Source organism: Chroicocephalus ridibundus, chromosome 15 (genome assembly GCF_963924245.1).
Source record: "Chroicocephalus ridibundus chromosome 15, bChrRid1.1, whole genome shotgun sequence".
Taxonomy (NCBI): domain Eukaryota; kingdom Metazoa; phylum Chordata; class Aves; order Charadriiformes; family Laridae; genus Chroicocephalus; species Chroicocephalus ridibundus.
The window spans coordinates 114,728-137,234 of record NC_086298.1 but is presented as its reverse complement, the minus strand read 5'-3'; the positions used below and the strand labels follow the sequence as shown (position 1 = coordinate 137,234).

The 22,507-nt window shown below is 52.9% G+C and overlaps 1 protein-coding gene, 1 long non-coding RNA gene and 1 pseudogene across 2 annotated transcripts in view; all 3 read left to right on the top strand.

Annotated features, from left to right (window-relative positions):
- The window catches only part of LOC134523906 (E3 ubiquitin-protein ligase RBBP6-like), a 39,910-nt pseudogene extending 29,264 nt beyond the window's left edge, over positions 1-10,646 (top strand).
- Positions 10,647-19,140: 8,494 nt separating this feature from the next.
- On the top strand, positions 19,141-21,716 carry LOC134523946 (uncharacterized). Its single transcript, XR_010073442.1, has 5 exons — positions 19,141-19,223; positions 19,890-19,978; positions 20,556-20,698; positions 21,112-21,215; positions 21,640-21,716. It is a non-coding gene; the product is annotated as an uncharacterized LOC134523946 (long non-coding RNA).
- Positions 21,717-22,116: 400 nt separating this feature from the next.
- Positions 22,117-22,507, top strand: part of LOC134523905 (adenylate cyclase type 10-like) — a 16,712-nt gene continuing 16,321 nt past the window's right edge. Inside the window, exon 1 of the mRNA XM_063353418.1 lies at positions 22,117-22,291. Coding sequence (XP_063209488.1) covers positions 22,117-22,291 — 175 coding nt within the window. The remainder of the gene's footprint in view (positions 22,292-22,507) is intronic.

Sequence of the window (22,507 nt, the reverse complement as noted above, 5' to 3'; positions counted from 1 at the left end):
TCTGCTTTACCTTGCAACTCAAGCACTCGTGCTCGTGGCACCGGGGTAGATTTTCTACCCCATTTACTCCTGTCCTCTCCATAGTTGCAGAGGCAAAGCCACAGGAAATCCCAGAGCGGGTCCTGCTTCTCTTGAATGGGTTTCGTGGGAGGGTGTTATTTCTTAATGATCGAGACGTGGGATGGTTCAGAGTAAGAGTGGGATTCTTTATCCAGCCTGGACAGTTAAACAAACAGTTTGTAATTTTTCTTAGCTGTTACCTCGTTTTGCTTGGCTGTTGTCTTGGTCATTTCCTCGATTTTCTCAGTCATTTTTTCCACACCTGCCACAGGAAGGGGACAAGAGGGAATGCCTTCATGTTGTCGTACCCTGTGAGCCCCTTCGTTTACATTTGGTGCATAAGGAAAAAAGGTAGAAAAATTGGCAGGGTCCTCCTCAGCCACGGGCCATTGACGCAGCCCCAAGCCATTGATGCCTCGCCTTTTCCCCTGAGCGTGGGAGCTGGGAGGGAACACCCCATTGGTCAGTTTGGGTCACCTGACCTGCCCAGGCCTTCCCACGGCTGCCGGCCCTGCCCAGGGGAAACACGCCAGTCACCGCCCCTGCTGGCCACAGCAGGCAGCGTGGGCAAGAGGCTCTCCCGTGAGCAGAGAGCTGGCTCTGCTGCGCCCCAGCCCAGGGCTGGTGGCTGTGTGCGTGCAGTCCTGAGGCACAGCTCCCCCTTTTATGGGGTCCGTGTCCTTCGGAGAAGTCCTTGTGGACATCTGCGCTACGGCGGGGGCTGCAGCCCTTCAATCAGACAGGGCTTGGGAGTCGAGGGAAGCTCCTGGCGCTGTGGTGCCGAGAGAAAGGAGGACTTGCCCATAGCAGAGCTGCACGGTGCCCAGAGCTGGATGGAGAAGAGTGTTGGTGTCAGGTCTTCAAACTCCCTTTACCTTTCCACAAGGACAGCTTGGCACCTCTGGGGAGCACAAGCCCATTTGTACAATCAAAGTGAATTGCCAGAGGAGAAGATGTGGCTGTAGGCAACATTTCAGCTGAGCTCCTCACAGGTGCAGCAGTGGGTACAACTCTCTCCCTCCGTAGTAAACAGCCCCTTGTGTTCCTACAGCCAGAGGGGATAGCCACCAGACAGGAGGATGTAGGCACAGGGTTTCTCCTCCGTTGGAGGGTCTCTGAAGTAGAGCGATCTTTCCTCGGGGTGGGAAGTAAGCCAGGAATCAGTCTATACCTCGCAGGTTTGGAAATGCCACCCTGCGTGCGTGAGTTGCTCGGGAGTGCATTTGCCCCTGCTGCTCTCCCGTGCCCCGTTCATACTGTGGAACTTTGTTCTTACAGCTCCAACGGCCCTCAGGCTTTTACGACCTGGGAGATCCCCACTGTCGCCTGCTGCGCACGGAGTACAACAGCCTGCACGACCCGTATCTGCAGGAGTATCACAACTGCAAAAACAACTTCCAGAGGCTGCAGAGACAGGGCCTGGTGACCAGTGATGGCAGAGTAGGTTTGGACGTCATCGGGCTGATAGAAGCGGCTCCCTGGGAGGGGGGTTCCCTGAGCACAGAGGGAGTGTGTGCAGAGGAGCAGCTCCCCTCGGCTGGGCTGGGGCTGTTTCGGGGAAGGCAGTCTGCTGGCTTGACTCTTCTTGGGGGTGTCTCCCCTCCTCTCTCCATAGGTGGTCTGCACTCTGAAGGAGTTCAACGAGAACAGGCAGTACCTGACCACGCTCAAGCTGCGCGCCGAGCAGATGTCCACGCAAGAAGAGGTAGGCAAAGCCAAGCGTTGGTGGGCACCAGTCAGCGGCACGGTGCCGAGGGCTGGGGCTTCACTTGCTGCCTGCTGGGGAGGCGGTCGCTGCAGAAGAGGTGAGGGCTGTGCTGGGGGGGCCGGGTGGTGTGGTGGGGGAAGGACGACGGGGCTCGGAGCTGAGCCAGCGCAGGGTGCTGGGGTGGGCATGGGCAGCCACGCAGAGTGCCGAGGGAAGCCCTTCTCTTCTGCCCTCATCGCACGGCTGAAGCAGAGCCCTGGCCTGCACCTGCAGGAAGCCTCGGCACGCAGGGCTGCGAGCACTTGTCCAGGCAACAGCGAGCGACAACTTGGTGTCTCCTTCTCAGGAAAGGCTTTGGCAACACCTGACCAAGTTGAAGGATGCCCCCAAACCGCCGGGAGCCATCAATGCTTCTTGCCTGGGCGAGCGGCTGCTGCAGCCTCCAAGACCAGCTTGCCCACCTCCACCCAACAGCTCCAGGATCTCCCTGATATCAGGGCAATGCAGAAGAGCGGAATCAGATCTGGAGGAAGGCCACAGCTTCTCCCAACATGAGTGGGGACAGGAAGGTGCCAAGCTGCCCAGGAGGGTCAGTAGCAATGCTGACTCTGAGATATCTTTAGCCAGCACTTTGAGTTTAAGGACCAGGTCACGTCGCATAGTCGACTCTGTATTGGAGCGGATCTGTCAACGTGGGCGTGCACTGTCCCCTGAACTGAGTTTTGGAAGGGGTGTCACAAAAACACACACACCACGAGATCCGAAGCAGTGCCGTCCTACTAACGATGCCCTCCCCTCCATGGGCGCGCAGTGGTCCCGACAGCCCGTCCCTCCAGCAGGTCCCAAGCCCCCTGCCCAGACAGGAGCCTGGCGCAGATCACTGCATGTAAAGCCTGTCGGAGGCGAGCCCCAGCCACCCGCGTCAGAAAGGAGGGGGTTCACGGGAAGGCTTGTGGCCGATGTCCTGAGGAGGTGTGCGGCATGCGAGGTGTAGAGCCCCTGGGCAGCAGACACAGACCTCACCCGCTTGTGTTGCAATAAAGTTTACTCCCCCGTCTTTGCTTGTGCCTTCCTTCCTTCGGGCCAGGCCATACTGTGTCTCTCTGGGCATCTTCCCTGCAATGTTTTCCCTCTTCTTCCTCCCTCCTACAGCCTGGGTCAGGCAAAGACCCAGCTTTTGTCTCCTTTGGGAAGCTTTGCGGCTGGGCTATCGGAGGGGCTGCTCCAGCTCTGTTGAGCCGGGGTTCTGGCGGTCTTTGTGTTGAGATCTTGGCTCCAGGGCTCTTTCTCCTCAGAGCAAGCAGCCCTACACGAACCCTTGTTCTCTCTATTCCAGGGACAGACTGTGGCGTCTCCCCCTGGGGACCGCTCTGCCACCTGTCCTTCGGGTCTCCTCGCTGCGCAGCGGGGAGGCAGGTCTATTGTGGAGGCCCAGAACGGTGCAGGTGGGCAGGTTCGAGCAGCTGGTGCCAGGGCTCACCCAAAGGGAGCTGCAAGCAGGCAATGGGAAAAACCAGGGCGGGAGGAGATGCCCCTGAGTCAGGGTTCTTCACCCGCTGTGCAAAAACCAACCAACACACTCAGTCAGGGTATTTGTCCTTATTTCAGTTCTGCAGAATCCAGTGCTGGGCATTGAACAACAGCCAGCACACCACACATTTTGGACAGTCCCAGGCTTTATGTGATAAGATAGAGCCGATGGGTGAGCCACAGTTCCCTTACCATCCCTCATCATACATATGCATTCAAGTCCACGTTTGGAACATTTTGGGAGATCCCCCTATTTAGCCCAATTAAGGTTGAATTTCAGGAGTTCAGCTAAAGTTCATTCACAGTCCTATTACAGGTCTATACACGTCTGTAACTTTTTAACCATATTCTTTTGGCATCCCTACTCTAATCTTTTCCTAACCCATGGACATACCAACCACCCTGTTTTTCCTTCAGAAATAGTACAAAATGGTTTTTACTACAAAAACGTAAAAACCCGCTATCACTAGGAGATGCTTCAAAATCAAAACAGAACAAATGCACCCCCCCTTCCCACAGGAAAACAGACACCGTCCAGGTAAAGGCACAAGATGGGAACACCTCAATGCTGCAGCTGCTCCTTGGCAAAACAAGAAGGTTCAGTCTCTGCCCCGAGTCTCTGCTGCTGGAGCAGCAGCTTTGGGCTCCCAGACAGCAGCTGCTGAGGAGCCAGACAGCTCTTGGCGAAGGTCTTGAAGTTCCTGGCCGGTCTTTGCACAGCACTCAACATGGTCCTGCTTCTATTTTCCTTCTTGCACCAGCTGCGTCTGCAGAAGGGACACCTGAAAGAGGCCAAAGGCCGAGCTCAGACAAGCCCACGCTGGTAGGACCAGCCGTAGCTCCACGGTACCGGCTCTCGGGGAAGACACACCCTCGGGACACACCCTCGGGGAAGACAACGCCAGCCCCGACAAACACTTGGTCTCCGGGGAATGGAAGTCACAGGTTCCAAGAGTCACCCCGGCCTCAGCTCAGATTATAGACAATTTGAGTTTCTCTCTGGCATACCATTCACACGTACAACACTGAGACATTACATGGATACGGGAGAGAGAGGTTCCTACAGGATTTAGTAACCCAACTCTTCTTTTCAAGAGAGAGACTGGAGCTACTGCCACCTTAGTTACACAGGCTTTTTCCTCTGCAGGAGGGCTACTGGTTACACAAGGCACTAAAGAACTGTTCTGTTCTCATCTACCTTAAAAACTGGACAGCTAGCACATGAAAAGGGAAAATGGGAAGGGTCTACAAGATGAGTAAGACTCAAGGGGAAACTCCTTAGACTATTCTCCATTTTCCGGCCATTTCATTTTCTGAGTTTCCTCCAATCCCTCTCCCACCCTGCCTGACCCGTTGGCACCACAGAGACCAGACCTTGGTGAATGATGCTGTTTGGCCATGGCCAAGGGACATGTCTGACTGGGTATTCCCGCTGCCTGCTGGTCTCCCTTCCTGACGGCCAAACAAAACTTGGGCCAGAGCATTGTGCAAAGCTGTGCCCATCAGCACAGCCACAGAGGCTTTTGATGGAGCTTTCCTGCTCCTCACCCGGTTCTGCAATTCAGACGACTGCAGCACGGGTGAGTCCTCCTGTGAAGAGAAGGCAAGGATTTCCCTTTGGTCTCCAGTTTGGTCAGGGTCTATGTTCATGGTCTATATTCAACTTCTATGAGGTCTATACTGGGGGCTGCTGCCGTCATTCCTCTCTATGGCCAGAGCCTCCTCCCACCAAGTAAGATCCTGTTCTCACCTGCCGAGAAGCCAGCATCTGGTGCTGCCCAGACTCGGAGAGAGAAAATCCACCTGCATCTGGCAGCGCCCGACCTCTGCAACATCTCCTCAGTTTCCTCTGTTCACGTTCCACCTGCATGTTGGATAGGAGAAAGGGTCACAGAAACTTGCCACCAAACAAGGAGCAAAAGGACCTCTGGACATCATGGCAAGGAGATGGCTGCTCAGAGACTGTGAATTGCACCAGAGAACACTGGGGCCAAAAAGCAAAAAAGCACTCGAAGCAGCCGATGGAAGAGAGCGAGCAGGAGGAAAGAGTTCCTGACACAAGAGTGTCCAATGTGTGTGTATGGGGACACCGGGGCAAGAAGGGTGGTACTGCAGTGAATGTGCATTTGCGAAGGCAACAGGGTGCCAGAAGAGAGAGAAAAGACAAAAGTGTGTGGCCACAGGGGACAGTGGGACAGGGAAGGAAACCAGCCAAGGACTCCAAGGTGCTGTCTGTGGAAATGCGTTGTCTTCCAGAGGCCGTGAGGCTGTGCAGAGGCAGCGAAAGCCTGTTTTACCTCCTCCAGAGTCCTCCTGAGCTCAGCATTGTATTGCTTCAGCTCTGTCTTCTCCTGGTCCAGCCTTGCAACTGCTCGCTGCAGATGTTCCAGCCGCCACGACAGGAGTCTCTTCTCTGAGAGCCAGGACAGCCGCTGCCCTTCTGCAATCGCCTACTGGGCATTCAGAGAGGAGATGATGGGAGTGGTGCCACATAAAGGAGAGAAGGGCCAGAATGGACACGTCAGAGAGAGTGACCATGGAGGAACGGACAGTGCTACATCCCTTCTTCTCCTCCTGGTCCACAGCCCAAAACAACACTCTCCCTTCCCAGGGGCCCTCCTCCACATCACCTTGGAGAAATCCACACAAGTTTGCCTGCATGCTTTTCGCCCTGTGGCACAAGTACACCCTGAATGCGCAATGAAGCCTTCAACCTGACCAGCCAACGGTACCAATTCCATTCTCTCTAATAGCCTGGAAAAGATGGACCTTAGAAATCTCCATCTCTGAAAGCATCCTCTAAGCACCACCAGTGTCGCTGCTGTTCAGCCATCCTTACAAAATTCTACTACGTTTAGTACACTCGTTTGATCAACTGTGCCCTTTCCTTTCCATGCCAAATCCCAACCACTACCCATTGGTTTATCTTGCCTAGATAGGAGAGAACAAACCACCCACTCCCAGCCTTTGGACTCGCATTAATTTTAACAGCAAGCTGTGTAGTTCTTTGTTTAGTTCTGGGCTTGACAGAAAACATTTGAGCAGGTGAATGGTGAATTACTAGCAGACTTTTTCTGCTCAGCCCAAGCACAAACACAGGCTGGGCAGAAAATGGATTGAGAGAGCCCTGAGCAGAAGGACTTGAGGGTGTTAGTTGATGAGAAGCTCAACATGAGTCGGCGATGTGCACTCCAGCCCAGAAAGCCCCTGCATCATGGGCTGCATCCCCAGCAGCATGGCCAGCAGGGTGAGGGAGGTGATTCTGCCCCTCTGCTCTGCTCTGGGGAGACCCCACCTGGAGTGCTGTGTCCAGCTCTGGAGCCCCCAGCACAAGAAGGACATGGAGCTGTTGGAACAGCTCCAGCAGAGGGCCACAAAGATGCTCCAAGGGCTGGAGCACCTCTGCTGTGAGGACAGGCTGAGAGAGTTGGGGCTGTTCACCCTGGAGAAGAGAAGGCTCCGTGGGGACCTTACAGCAGCCTTTCAGTGCCTAAAGGGGGCCTACAGAAGGATGGGGAGGGACTCTGGATCAGGGAGTAGTTGTGTGAAAAGGGGCCAAGCGGTTTTGGCAGAAGATAAACCCCCTTGTGTTCTAACACTCCTCACCGAGGTGGGAGGCCAGGTGTGGCTAGGTTTAAATTCTGAGTGATGCCCAATTCAGCACCATCAGTCCAATCGCGTTTAATATGTATTAAACTATTACGATTTGGATACACTAATAGTGGACTGTGCCTTCAGTCTAGTCGTGCTCCTGAACTAGCACGGCCACTCTCGAGTCTTTGGTCACATTCAGTGAGAAACTGAAATGACCAGCTACTTAAACAGTGCAGTTTATTTAAACAACAGATATACAGGTTCTTAGGATTGCACGTGATAAATACACTGTCTGCAAAGCACGTGCAAATATAGATATTGTTAAGTATACAAAACATGTGACAAATTTATAAACGATACAGCCTGGCTATAAATGTAGGGTAGAGATTCTCTAGAGAAATTTCTAAGTCCCCGAGAAAGCACTCGGTGTAATCGAAGTCTTACCCAAAGGCATCCCTATGTGGGGGAAGAAAGGCTCAGCCCGTTGACTGATCCCAGAAATCAGTGATGGAATTCTTTGCGATGGTGTCTTCCCTGGCATCCCCTCTCTCTCGGGCTATTTTTATACTATTTTTTTATCTTCAAAGTGGAGTTTGAGTGACTTTAGTCATACGTACTTTTATTATGATTAATGTACTCCAGGAGGAGTGTTCGCACCTCTGGGGCGGATAGCCTCCGGGATGGAGGTGTGTTTTGGTACATTGTAGTGAGCAAAGTTCGCACAAAGGACAGCCATTTCATCAACATTTGACAAAATGTTGGCTCGGGTAGCGTGTAGGCCACTTGTCTGTTCCGTAGTACCGTCTCGTCCCCATATCTGCTATTCATCACAATGGAAGGCCACGGAACAAGCGCGTTCCGTTCCATCCCTCCTGTAGTTTCGCAAACAACCTTGTACAGGCAATCGCAGATGTTGCACTCTTCGCATGCCAGCTGCGGCTGTCTTCTACCTCAGAAGCCTCTTGATTTTACGACTTTCTTTAATGTGTGAACAATGCTGTATTTTTGTATTCTTGGCCAATTTAGTAATTATTCCACAGGAGTTTAATGATAGAATGAGGGGTAATGGTTTCAAACTGAAAGAGGGTAGATTTAGATTGGATATCAGGAAGAAATTCTTTCCTGTGAGGGTGGTGAGGCAGTGGAACAGGTTGCCCAGGGTGGTTGTGGATGCCCCATCCCTGGAAGTGTTCAAGACCCACTTAAATGGGGCTTTGAGCAGCCTGGTCTAGTGGGAGGTGTCCCTGCCCATGGCAAGGGCGTTGGAACTGGATGATCGTTAAGGTCCCTTCCAACCCAAACCATTCTATGATTGTATGATTCTATGAAAATTGGCAAATTTCTTCTCTTCAGGTGCTCCAATGGTGTAACTTTGAGAGTGTCCTTGTCACCTTGGATGTGTTGTCTGGATGTGGATCTTCTTTCTGCCCCACAGGCCAGTGTCTCAGTGCCGAAGTAATCATTTGGCAATGCCAATGTCTCAGCTGGGGAAAAATGCTTCCCTTCTAAACCTGTTTGAGAGAAACAAAGCACATCACGGCATATCCTGCGGTCTACCCTGCGTAATCAGGGAGAAAACATGAGGAATTGGGATGGAACAACCTACTTCGGCTTTACAGATGCGTGTAGGTCAGTTGTGGAGTAAAACACCCCCAAGAGGGGATTCTTCCAGGAGAAGTGCTGCTCCAGTTTCCAGTGACCGGTCTCTCAGAAGGCAAGGATGGGCTTCGGAGCCTGATTTACGATGTGCAACTGTCATGGATGGAAGTGGTGGGCCCTCTAGTCAAAAGTAGGGGGGCCCTGCCTCCAGCCAGGAGGAGGAGAGAGATATCCGAGTTTATTGGACTGTGTGGATTCGATGGCCTGGCACATCAGAACCACAAAAGTATAGGGCCTTGGTGGACACTGGTGCACAGTGCGCCCTAATGCCATCGAATCATGGAGGGGAAGAATCTATCATTATTGCTGGAGTGACGGGGGCATCTCGAGAGCTGGCTGTACTGGCGGACGAAGTGAGCCTAACTGGGAATAAATGGGAAAAGTTCCCTATTGTGACTGGCCTGCATGCTCCATGCATCCTTGGCATAGATTACCTGAGGAAAGGGTATTTTAAGGACCTGAGGAGTTACCAGTGGGCGTTTGGTGTAGCGGCAGTGGAGACAGAGATGGTTGTGCAACTGTCTACTTGGCCTGGGCTGTCAGAGGACCCTTCTGGTGTGGGGCTGTTGAGGGTCGAGGAACAGAAGGTTTCCCATTGCTACTACAACTGTGCATAGGCGACAGTATTGCACTAATCGAGATTCTTTGCTCCCTATCCCGAAGTTGATCCATCAGCTGGAAAGCCAAGGGGTGATCAGTAAGACTCACTCACCCTTTAATAGTCCCATATGGCCAGTGCGAAAGCCTAATGGGGAATGGAGATTGACAGTAGACTATCGTGGCTTGAATGAAGTCACACCACCATTGAGTGCTGCCGTCCTGGGTACGTTAGAAATTCACTATGAACTGGAGTCAAAGGAAGCGAAGTGGTATGCCACAATTGATACAGCTAATGCATTCTTCTCTATTCTTTTAGCAGCAGACTGCAGGCCACAGTTTGCTTTCACCTGGAGGGGTGTCGAGTACACCTGGAATTGACTGCCCCAGGGGTGGAAATACAGCCCCACCATTCTCCAGACTGCACTGGAGAAGGGTGGAGGTCCAGAACACTTGCAATACATTGATGACATCATTGTATGGGGCAACACAGCAGAAGAAGTTTTTGAAAAAGGAGAGAAGGTAATTCAAATCCTTCTGGAAGCCAGTTTTGCCATCAAACGAGGTAAGGTCAAGGGACCTGCCCAGGAAATTCAGTTTTTAGGAATTAAGTGGCAAGATGGGTGTCACCAGATCCCAATGTATGTGAGTAACAAAAGAACAGCTATGTCCCCACCTACTAACAAAAAAGAAACACGAGCCTTCTTAAGTGTTGTGGGTTTCTGGAGAATGCATATTCCTGGTTACGGTCAGATTGTGAGCCCTCTCTATGAAGTGACTAGAAAGAAGAATGATTTTAAATGGGCTCTGAGCAACGAACAGCCTTTGAGCAAATTAAACAGGAGATTGTTCACCCTTGGGCCAGTCCGGGCAGGACAAGATGTAAAAAATGTGCTGTAGACCGCAGCCGGGGAGAATGGCCCTACCTGGAGTCTCTGGCAAAGAATACCAGGAGAGACGCGAGGCTGACCCCAGGGGTTTTGGAGTCGAGCATATAGAGGATCAGAGGCTTGCTATCCTACCACTGAGAAAGAGATATTGGCAGCATATGAAGGAGTTCGAGCTGCTTCGGAGGTAGTTGGCACTGAAGCACAGCTCCTCTTGGCACCCTGGTTGCCAGCGTTGAACTGGATGTTTAAAGGGGAGACTCCTTCCACATATCACGCAACTGCTGCGACATGGAATAAGTGGGTGGAACTAATTACTCAGCGAGCTCGCATAGGGAACCCCAGTCGTCCAGGAATTCTGGAGGTGATCATGGATTGGCCACAAGGCACGGATTTTGGAGGGTCCCCAGAGGAGAGGGTGGTACGTGCTGAAGAGGCCCCACCATATAATCAATTATGGGAAAATGACAGGCGAATTGAGCTGTTCACTGGTGGATCTTGTCATGTTGTAGGAAACCAGCGAAGGTGGAAAGCTGCTGTGTGGAGTCCTACTTGACGAGTCGCGGAAGCAACTGCGCGAGTGCATGAGTCAAGGCAGTTTGCAGAAGTGAAAGCCATCCAGCTGGCTTTGGATATTGCTGAGAGAGAAAAGTGGCCGGTGCTTTATCTTTATACTGACTCATGGATGGCGGCACATGCCTTGTGGGGTTGGTTAAAACAGTGGAAGAAGAGCAACTGGCAGTGCAGAGGTAAACCCACCTGGGTTGCTGACTTGTGGCAAGATATTGCTGATCGATTAGAAAAGCTGTCTGTGAAGGTACGTCATGTAGATGCCCATATACCTAAGAGTCGGGCCATTGAGGAACACCAAAACAACCAGCAGGTGGATCAAGCTGCTAAGATTACAGTGTCCCAAGTAGACTTGGACTGGCAACAGAAGAGTGAATTTCTTTTTAGGTCGGTGGGCCCATGACACTTCTGGTCATCAAGGAAGAGATGCAGCATATAGATGGGCTTGTGACTGAGGGGTGGATTTGACTCTGGACACTATTTCACAGGTCATCCATGAACGTGAAACATGCTGAAATTAAGCAAGCCAAAAGATTGAAACCTCTGTAGTATGGAGAACGGTGGATGAAATATAAGTACGGGGAGGTTTGGCAAATTGATTATATATCCCTTCCCCGAACCCGCCAGGGAAAACGCTGTCTGCTTACAACAGTGGAAGCAACCACCGGATGGTTGGAAACATATGCTGTGTCTCATGCTGCTGCCTGTAACACTATTTTAGGCCTTGAAGGACAAGTTTTGTGGCGACATGGTACTCCAGAGAGAATCGAGTCAGGCAATGGGACTCATTTCCGAAAGAATCTTATAGATGCCTGGGCTAAAGAGCATGGTATCAAGTGGATATATCACATCCCCTATCACGCACCAGCTGCCGGCAAAGTGGAACAATGCAATGGACTGTTGAAGACTACACTGAAAGCGACGAGTGCTGGAACATTTAAAAAGTGGGATGAACATTTAGCAAAAGCCACCTGGTTAGTCAACACCAGGGGAACTGTCAGCCGAGCTGGTCCTGCGCAGTCAGAGCTTTCACCTACTGTAGAAGCAGGTAAAGTCCCTGGGGTGCATGTAAAAAATATGTTGGGTAAAATGGTCTGGGTTTGTATGCCTCAGGTAAAAGCAGACTCACTCGTGGGGCTGCTTTTCCTGAAGGACCAGGGCATACTTGGTGGGTGATGCAGGAGAATGGAGCGGTTAGATGTGTACCTTTAGGAGATCTGATTCTGGGTGAGAATCCTTGATTTAAATGGTATGGTGTTAATTGTTACATCATACTAACAGTGTTCAATAAGTGTTTTTCAGGTTAACCCAGTGATAATGGAACCAGAGCCAGCTTCGTCAAATGGCGTCCAGTGACAGGAAACATGCTAGCCGTGAGCACTATACGTTATATTGCTGCACCCAACTTCAACCGTCTGTCATCCCTATTGAGGCCTCGTCCTGATGTGACAACCGAGTGAATGCCACATCACTTGTTCCTACCCTAAAAGACTAGTATAGTAGATGAAACTCACAGTTTTGGACTAACAAAATTCAATGGACCATTTAGGGGAATAGTTCATAGCTTTAGAGGGTTATATTTGTGTGTGTGTGTATATATATAGATTGGAGGACAAATGTAATAGTAACTTGAGTGTGACATATATATGGTATGAAATAAGGGGTGGAATGTCCTGGGTTGAGCGACACAGGACTAATTTCTCTTCTAATGCTGGGGAGAACTCCACTTTTGGAAGACTCTAGTGTCTGAATTTGTAAAAATAGTTACTTTATAACCAGCTAGGCTAGGTAGGATTCAAGCTCTCAGTGTTTTCAAGCCTTGCCAGGTGCAGCGATGAGGAGGAGCTTTCCTGAAATATTGTCAGCTCTTGATGAAACGAAGGAAGAGTCACTTAAAACAGGAATGAAGTCCAATGTGTTGGGATTCTTAACTTTGGAGGGTATGTATATACGTATTAAGCTGCCCCTCCTTTAAGGGGCTCGTCCCCATGCCCACTGCGCTCCCATTGACATGGCCTGTGTTCCATCTGTTACTGCCAGTCCCCGGCAACGGGGACAACGCATCCCCTCTGCCCTGCGCCCGGCACAGCCCTTCTCTCCTGCTCCTGGTGCCTTGAACCCATAGCCCAGCCCTTCCCACCAGCTCCCAGCCCTTGAACCCACAGCCCTCCTGCCCTTCCTTCCCGCCTGTGCCCATCACTGCTATCTCTCTGTGTGCTGCCATATCATTGTCATCATGAAGGCCATGAAGAAGAAGAGGCTTGCGCTGGCAGAGGTACGTCCCTGCTCCCCAGAGGTGGGCACCTCCCAGTACTCAGGGGGCCGGGAGCTTGGCTCGCCCTCTCCCCCTACCCCTGCAAGGCCAGGGGCTGGGAGAAGCCCTTCTGGCTGCTCCTGCCCTGCTGGGATCAAGCATCCCTGCACCAGGGTACGCATCCCCGGGGCAGCCCTGGGTCCCCTGGGCTCGTGCCGGAGGGATGCTCGCCGGGAGCAGCTGGGTGCTGCCCGGAGCCTGAGCCTGTGCCTCCACTGCCCCTTTCCAGGCCGGAGCCATGGGAGCTGAGCCCTGCCCGCGGAGCAGCGCCGAGCCCAAAGGCCACCTGCACAGAGTAAGGAGCTTTTGGGCACCCAGGCAGGCGCGGGGCCGAGGTCTGTGTGGCGGGGGCCAGGGTCTGTGCCCAGAGCCCCGTGGGGCAGGGAGCAGGGCCGCTCACCTCTCTGCTCTGCCAGATCCACAGGACTTTGCGGAACACCAAAGTGAGGAAGCTGTGGAAGAAGAGGAGCCTCCAGCTGCACACACTGGCACATCAGTGCTGGTGGGTGCTGGTGGCCAAGGAGATGCCCAGGTCCAGCCAGCTCCTGGTGGGGATGTGCCCAGGGGTCCCATCGCCCCACGGCTCTCCCTGGGCAGTGAGCGGGGCAGGGATGCCAAGACCCTCATCCCTTGGGTCTGCTTGGCTGGCCAGGACAGGACCAATGCACTTTTCTGCTTGCCTTTTGGCGTAGGATATATGAAATTGCACTGGAGGGTGTGGAGGTGGCTGCCAGGAGTGTAAAAGAGTGGACAGACCTGGATGGAGATGGCCATGGAAATCGATGTGGAGGAGGAAGAGATGAAGGTGGATGGGGAGGAGGAGGAGGTGATGGACATAGACCCACCATCATCAGGACAGGCACGTGCAGGACAGGCCTGCAGGGAGGGAGGGTCTCCTGCCACCAGGCTGGGGTGGGTGGTTTTGTAAATAGATGTATATAGTTGTGTTTTGTAATAGTTGTGTTTTGTAAGTAGTTCTAGGTAGTTGTGTTGTTGTTAATAAAGAGTTGTGTTCATGTTTTTCACACCTAAGCTCTGTGTGCATTTCTTGGGAGCCGTGGCGTTTGCAGAGTTGTGGTTCCACTGTCTCGGGGTTCCCGGGGCTGGAGGCGGCTGGGGGTGCTGGCACAGAGGGGTCCCAGGTGGAGTGGGCAGCGCAGGACGCTGGAACCAGGACTGGTGATCTCTTTATCTCTGTCTTTTTGTCTGTCTTTTCTTTTCTCTGTCCCTCAGTTTCTCTTTTCTCTTAGAGTTGTTAAGTAACGGTTAGAGTTCTTAAGTAACGACCTTAAGTACCATTTGCCATAAGTTGTCCTATACCTGTTGTTAAGTAACACAACGCATACCTCACCATTTGCCATAATTTGTCATATACCTAACCAATTATTGTGGACTTGTTAAGACCTATACTAATCATTTTGGGCAGCTAATAAATGTTTCTATATGAACCCTGAGACTTATCTCACCTTAGTCCGTGCCACTGGGAATTTACGAATCTGAAGTCACTTACCCCCCCTCTTTCCTGGGATTGGGACATGACAAGCACTCCAGCATTTTCGAAATCCTTCCTTTCTGCTCCTTGGCTCTCTCATCATCCTGCCAGCTTCTCCGTTCAGCAGCAGCCTTGCTCTCCCTGCTGGAAGCAGAGCGCTCCAGCTCATTCTTAGCTACAGTACATTTTCTGGGCTTCTGCTGCCAGGCAGGACCAACGGAGATCGTGAGGCAGTTCTTGGGGCTGCAGTTCACTGCCATGTAGAGCAATCCATGGATGTAATTTATAGACCACCTGGGCAGGCATCCTTTGAGATGAAAAGCACAGCAGGAGTTGAAAAGTGTTAGTCTTAGAGGAATGAAACCAAGGATCCATCCAATCTGCCATCCTCCAACATACACGCTAGAGCAAGTGGTGAAAAAGCAGCCACCTAGAACCAACAAATATGCAACACCCCCTTACTATCCCTAGGCCCTCTCTTTCTGCCCTGCAGTGGAAAAAAGCAGATTCTTTCTCTCCATTTGTCTCAGCGAGACTGAAAGCTTTTCATTGCAGTTTCCACTCAACTCCTTGCCCAGGATCAACTTTGAAAATCACCTGGAGAAATCAAGCGCATCACAGACAAAGGCTCGAGAGACTGGAGATGCTGTAAAGAGTTGTCTAGGAAATGCTTCAATGGATCACATTTAGAGAAAACCTTTACCACAGCGGCTGTCAAATACTTTTGTAACAGTTCCCTGCCAACCTGCAAACGTTTTCACAGACGTTCATGTACCAGCTGCCTTTCTGTTCGAGAAAGCCCAGTAAAGGCAGTAGGATTTCAGACATCCATTTGAGACATCTCCTAGAGCTCAGGGGCCACCACTGCTCTGGGAACCACATGCTGGGAAAGCACGTGAAAGGAGAGGAGAGGAGAGGAGAGGAGAGGAGAGGAGAGGAGAGGAGAGGAGAGGAGAGGAGAGGAGAGGAGAGGAGAGGAGAGGAGAGGAGCTGCCATCTTCTGCCCGGCAGCCCCACAGCACCAGCAGACCTTGCCGCTCCCTGCAACTCCCTGAGAAGAGCTTGGGGCCAGGTGGCGCTCGGTCTCTTCTCCCAAGTCAAGAGGGATAGGACAACAGAGAAAACGGCCTCCAGTTGCACCAGAGGAGCTAGTAGGAAAGATTTCCTCACCAAAAGGCTTGACAAGCATTGGAACAGGCGGCCCAGGGAAAGGCTTGCATCACCATCCTGGGAGGGATTTCAAAGACCTGTAGATGTGGTGCTCAGGGACATGGTTTAGCTGTGGACTCGGCAGTGCCAGGCTAACAGCTGGGCTCCATGAGCTTCAATTGCTTTTCCAACATCAATGATTCTATGCTTTCTGTTTCAGAGCTGTGGGGAAGAGGTGAGAGGAGGGGCTGCCATCTTCAGGCCGGCAGCCCCATAGTACCAGGAGGAGTCCCTTGGAGATGGCTGGAGATGGCTGGAGAGCGCCGCAGACCGTCACAGACCACCAGAGACCGCTGGAGACCGCCGGAGAGTGCTGGAGATGACCTGACACTGGTGGTGTTTGGCAGTCTCCGGTGGTCTCACACTGGAGACCATCGGAGTCCGCTGGAAACTGCCAGAGTCCATTGGAGACCACTGGAGACCGCCAGACACTGCTGGAGACTGCCGGAGACCATCCGAGATCATCAGAGACTGCTGGATAGCACTGGAGACCACTGGAGACCCTCGGAGACCACTGCAGACCACACAGCCTCTTGGACTCCCCTGCAGCGCCACCCAGGTTATTGGGGTCTGGACTTCGCATTGTTTCAGTCTGAGGATGAGAAAGCCAGTGGGAGGTGGCTGTCCTCAGCTAGCTCTCACCTCAGCTAACGAATGGGTGGGTGAAGAAGCAGCCAGACCCACCCTGTCTGTGCCCATAGAATAGCAACAGAGCATCAAAGATGGCAGATGCCCCAGCCCTGGAAACATTCAAGATGCAGAGACAGCTCTTCCATTGGAGAATCAGAAGCATTCAGTACCGACAGAAAGAAGTTTGGGCAAGGCTGGCCAAGAAACAACTCAAAAAACAATAAAAACTAAAAAAAACCCCACAATTAAAAACCAAAGAAAAAAGCCAAGAAAAATCGTGAGCCATTGGCATTGCACAACTTCCTGCGAAGCATCCCCGCCAAGCTCCTTGTCAGCCACCTCTACGAGGATGGGATGCCAGCCCTGCAGAGGACAAGCAAGCAAGCAAAAGTGGAAGAGCTGAAAGCGTAAGTGTGGGCAGCAGCCTGCCTCTTGAGCAGCAGCCCTGACCACTGGCTCCGAGCACCGACAAAGCTGCGCAACACAGCCGCTGGTTCCCACCTGCCTTGGGCAAGCTTCGGCCATGGCTGTGGGCAACATCTGCTTTCTTAACTGTGTGTTCCTGTTCCCTCAGGGTGGCCGACAAGTTGCCTACAGCCAATGTCCTCCTCCTGAAGCGGCTGCTCCCCCTCCTGCACAACATCAGCCGCAATGTGTCTACCAGCAGGATGAGCTGCAGCAACCTGGCCATCTGCAGTGGGCCAAACCTGCTGAGCCCACCTCATGAGGACCTGCTGCTGCTGCTGGAGGCCATGCTGGGGGTGACTGAGCAGGTAGGCTGTCTTGAGCAGCTGGCTGCAGCTTTCCAGACCCATCAGAGCTTGGAGGTTCAGAGGTCCCTGGCTGCCTCCTCTCTTGAGCAAAAGGTGGTGGTCTAGCTGCCTGCAAAAGCAGCCCCACAGCCACAGCCTTCTGCGTGGAGGAAAGGGGGAGGAGTGGGAAAGGCTGCACCACAACTTTTCAGCGCCCTGCCCTGAAAGCAAGGCTCTCGTGTGCAGGTGAAGGGGCTGGTGGAGTTCCTCTTAGAAAACCACTGGGGCCAAGACGTCTGGCCTTTCCAGTCCCTCAGCTGAGGAGTCGCCAGCAGCCAGGGACACATCCAGAGGTAGGAGGAGGGACTGAGGGTTCTCACAGCCAGAGCAGAAAGCTGGTGGAGGGCTTTGGGTGGGTTTTGCTTTAGGTGTTGTCCACTTCCCACAAGTCACTTGGCTACACGAGTTTTTGCTTTCCAGATTTGCCTTTGGAAGAGCAACGTGGCCCTGCTGGGGAAGGTGATGTAGAGCACCAGGCCAAAGCCTTCCTGGACGCACCACCCTCTCTGCTCGTCCTCCAGAAAGCAGCAGGGGTAGATGCGGTGAGAGGACGGGAAATGGCAAAGGTAGGGCAGGTCCACAAACCCTGGGACAAGGCGTCTCATCTAGGAGGAGGTTCCCGATGAGTTCAAGGAGCTGCTCTGCCTCTTCCTGATATTTTTGCTCTGTTGGATTTAGGTAGGGCGTCCCTTGCCACCTGCTAACGCCAACATTTCTGCTTTAGGCACCCGCCGCTTTGCCTCCAACTGCCCCAGAGACCACGGAAGATGCCCCAGGATGCGCACAAGAACTAAAGAGCCTTTCCCAGGAAAGACGGTTAAAGGAGTCAGCTTTGCTTCCATCAAGACGTGATGAATCCAGTTGACCCTGCCTTTACCTATCTAAACCCACTGCGGGATGGAAAGCTTTGCAGGCTCCCTCCAGGAAACTGAAAACCCAAAAGGAAGAGAGAAGAGGCCTGGGATGAGGAGAGGGAACGCTGGCAAGAAGAGGAAAGAAGGAAGAGCGCAAAAGATGGGGACGGAAAAAGAGGAGGGAGAAGCCCAGGTGTGTCCCAGGCTCCGCTACCCATCTTTCCCAGCTGGGGAAACTGCTCTAAGGCAGTCCAAGGGGCTGGCAAGGGAGGGCAAGGGACGGTGCTGCGCAGGGTTTGGGAAGAACTCCACGGCAGCTCCCCAGGGGCTCCCCATGGAGCCCTGCTGCGTGGCACAGGGGCACTGAGCACCTCTGCACACGCAGGGGCCTCTAAGGGCATTTCCATGGGGGATACGGTGCCAGAGCCATCCCCGCGGCAATGCCCGCAAGAGCTCTCTCTTCTGGGCTACAAACTACTCCTCCTTGTCAACTCTGTTTCCCAAAGAAAGGGCAACCAAGTCCTGCCTTTGTGGGTTCATCAGTGCTTTCCGACTCTCGTTGTAGATGCCCATTTCCTTTCAGGAGCCGAACCCCTGCCATTCCTGGGCTCCCGCACCTCATGTCTGTCCACAATAAAAGGCTGTTTTCTCCCATCTGACTGCGCCTCTCGTCAGCTGTTCTGGAGTGAGAGCTCTTGTTTTGCGATGGTGCTTGTAAGCATCTGCTCTGCAACCGATTTGAGCAAAAGAGGGTAAAATCCTGTTCCCACTTGTAACGCTTGTGCTGCGTGTCCTTGCAAGTGGTTTTGGAGATGAAAAATTCATGGCCTTTCAGGCTTATCATGATTTGACTCATTGGAAAGGAAGGAGAAGGGAAGGAAAAAGGGAAGGGGAAACAAAAGGGGAAGGAAAAAGGGAAGTAAAATGAGAAAGCAAAGGGGAGGGAAGGGAAGGAAAAGGTTGGACTGCTGTGCTGTGCTCCCATTGGTCGAATGTGGAGATTGACAGTGGCAGCGGGCCAATGGAGCGGTGCAACCCAAGAAGGAGGGGGCGGGCGATGGGGCAGCAGTGGCCAATGGGCGCCCGTCGTGGGCGGGCCGGCCCGGGGGAAAATGGCAGCCGGCTGGAAAGGGGAGCGGGGCGGTTGGGGCGGAAAGCAGGGTCCGGCGTGGGTGGGGTGGGGTGGGGTGGGGTGGGGTGGGGTGGGGTGGGGTGGGGTGGGGTGGGGCGGGGCCGGGCCGGGCCGGGCCGGGCCCGGCCCGCGGGGCCGCTGCGAGCACGTGGTGAGGCAGCTGGAGCATGTGAAGGTGAGTGGGCGGCCCCGAGGGGTGGTGGAGGGGCCGGTAGGGCCCTGAGTGGGGCTGGGAGGGCTGAGGGGGGGCATTGACGGGTGGGAGGGGGGTGTCTGGGCCCGGCTCCCCGCAGGGTGCCTTGGTCCTGGGGGGTTTGGGGTGCGGTGCCGGCGATGGCGGAGAAATGGAGCCCGTCAGGGTGGTAAGAAAGCGATGCTCGGGCCGTGCTGGTGCCGCCCCAGAGGGACGCGGGGCCGGGCCCTCCACAGTTTGCCAGCGCTCCCCGCAAAGTGTCGGTGGGGCCCTGGGTGTGCCAGGCTGTGGGGTGTCTGCTGTCCCTCAGCGTCGCCCAGGGGGGCTGCAGAGGGGGGCGAAGCAGAGAGGGGAAGCAGAGAGGGGGAGCCGGTTTGTGGCCTGACCCGGAGAGTGGGACTCCTGCTGCTGGGGCTGGCTAAAGGGGCTGGCGTGGCTGGTTTTGGGGCTGAGAAAGAGAGGGAGTTGTGTGGCTTTGGGCTGAGGAAGAGGGCTGGAGATGAAATCCGCGCCAGGCCCCTTCTCTCTGCACGGAGGATCTGTCCCAGCCCCGCTCCTGAGGGGCAGAGGTGAGGTGGGGGTCCCCCATCTCATCCCCCTTGGCTGGGTGTGACAAACAGGCTCATTTCTCCTCTCTTCTTTTCCCAGCGTCACCTTCTGCGGCACGGCAAGAAAACCCTGCATGGCTGATTCCGCTCACTGCTCAGGTAGTCGCATGCCTGGGGCGAGACACGTTGGTGAGTTCAGGGTCGCTACAGATCTTCCCCGTCAAAGCTGCAGAAAAGGCAAATTTGCTGCCAGTGCAAAAAAGCTGATGAGGAGTTTTGTGCTTGTTTTTGTGCGGCTATTTAGTCGTTTGAGGGCCGGAGCCCTCCAAGAGAAGCGTTATAAAAACAGGTGTTTTTATTAATACTAAAGTGAGAAGTGTAGAGTAACGCGAGGAATAAGTGCATGTTTTTTATTAGCGTCAACAGCTCTAGATTCGCCAATAAGAGCACTTCAAAAGCGCTCGTGTCCAGGGTGCTCTGAAAACCATTAACTAATTAATCCGGTGCCAAAGGCTGAGAAATCATTTCAGGAGCTCAAGTCTTGGGATGTTTAATGAAGTGAGATGGAGCCTTTCAAGTGGCGGTAACGTGATGCTGCTGGAGAAGTTGTTAGAGGAGAGCAATTAGTGCTTTCCTGGGAAATACGGGCTGTATTTATTACAGCACCTCACGTACGCATGTGTCTATGCTGCCGCAGCTGTTCCCCCTATCCTGCCACAGCTTTTCCCCGCTCGCCTTCCTCACTTCCTCTTCCTCACGCTTTCAGGCACGTCAACATCGGCAACCAATTCCAAGCGGAGCTTCCCGACCTCCAGGACCCAGCCCGTTTGGAAGAGGAGGAAGAGGGAGCGTCGCTGGTCTGGAAACCCTGGGGCGACATCGAAACCAACCCGGAGACGCAGGAGAAAGGTTTTTCTAACGCTTCTCTTCCACTTTCACCCCACCCAGCGATATGATGGGTTGAAAATTCCACCTTTTTGGGCTTCTCTCCCTCCTTTTCTTGCCCGCCTTCATGTTCGAGGGAAGGAGATGGCTGGGTTTTGGTGGGAGAGTGACTAAAGAATAATGGGCGACGCGTCTCGGCAGCGTCTTCCATGAAAAACGGGCGTTTGGAGCTGTCCCACCTCATCTGCGGCGCCCTCGGGAGAGGGGAGTTTTCTCTCTGAGCTTTTAAAGTAGAGCTATTTGGGATATCGGACTTTTTTCTCTGCCTTTTCCTCATCTCCGGTCTCTGCTGCGCTCGTCCTGTTTTCCCTCCCTCTCCTATCGCTCCTTTTCTTGAGGAAAACTTGACTTTTTCTCGGTTTTCGTTGCATTTGTAGTTACAAACCTGCTCCATTTGGCTTCTGCCAACACCAGGCCAGGGGGACAGGTCAACCTGGAGCTCGCTCTGCATTGCCTGCACGAGGCTCAAGGCGACGTGCTGGTAAGAAGCGGCGATTTCTAATTAAGAATGGACTTTGTTACTGGTTTGAGCTGGGCGTCGCTCCGAGTTTTCTATTGCGCGGGCCGGAATCTCTTTGCTGAAGGTGCAGGAGGTTCTTGGGTGATGCCTGTCGCTGCGTTAACGTCTCTTGGGCTTCCAGAGCCCTCTCCTGGTGCATCACTAAGAGTTTGGTTTGATTCTGGGACGATTTGGAGAATAGAATTACGCCCAAATGAAGGGATGTTAGATAAAAGCCGAGGTCTGCCCTCGGTGAGACCCGAGCGGGTCTGCTTTGCTCCCTCTTCTTCGAAGAAGGGCTTTAACACCCCTCAGCATCTGCTGCGTTGCCACGAGGAATGAGAATTTCCCTTTTGTCTCCTCCGGAGGAGGAATTTAAGTCTTTTTTCCCTATGAAATCTCGCAGGAGGTGGCAGAGATGCTGCATGGTGGGCCGCCTCGGAGACCCGAATCCCATCCCCTGGCTGATTATCATTACACAGGTAAACGAGGAGAACAGATCCCGCCATTCCCTTTGCTCCGATGGAATTGAGTCTTAAAAATATTCTTTTGGGGTGGGGAAAGGAGTAGTTTTAATCCCTTTCTGGGGCTTGTAGAGGCGGGGGATGCCGATTCTAATAATTTGCGTGTCGCTGGTTAATTCCTAGTCTCGGATATTTGGACACCGGTGGAGGAGCAGTTGTTTAAAGAGGCTTTTTACATCCATAAGAAGAATTTTCGCCTCATACAGAAGCAGGTATAAAGCCGTTAGAGCGAGGCGCAGCTCGTTAGCGTGGGCAGTTTTAACCCAGAAAGTCATATTTTGAGTTGCGTGTTGGAATCCTGTTCTTAGGACGCTTCTTCTTGCTAAAAAACCACCGGTACAAGGCCTATTTTTGCCCTAATGTGTGACCACAAAGGAATATTTAATACCTCTGGGAGAAAATACCAGAGATATTATAAGAATAATGACAGTTTATGGTGTGAAACGGAGAATTCTGCCCTGAAAACGCTTCTTGACAGCCTTTCTCAGCAGATGAAGGTTTCTTTCTTGTCCGATCTCACCCAGACGTTGCATTGCGAGAACCGGAGGAGAGAATCCTCGTCGATCTGCCCCTTCAATATTTTACTGCTACGTTTTGTAGGAATGTGTCTGAGAGAAAATGGTCACGTGAGCCCCCCTCCGTACTATGAGAGATTAGATTAAGGGCAAAACAGGTGGTAGAAGATGGAATTAGTACATGGGAAAAACGGGAACTGAGAAGGTAGAAAACATGTTGTGCTAATGACTAAGC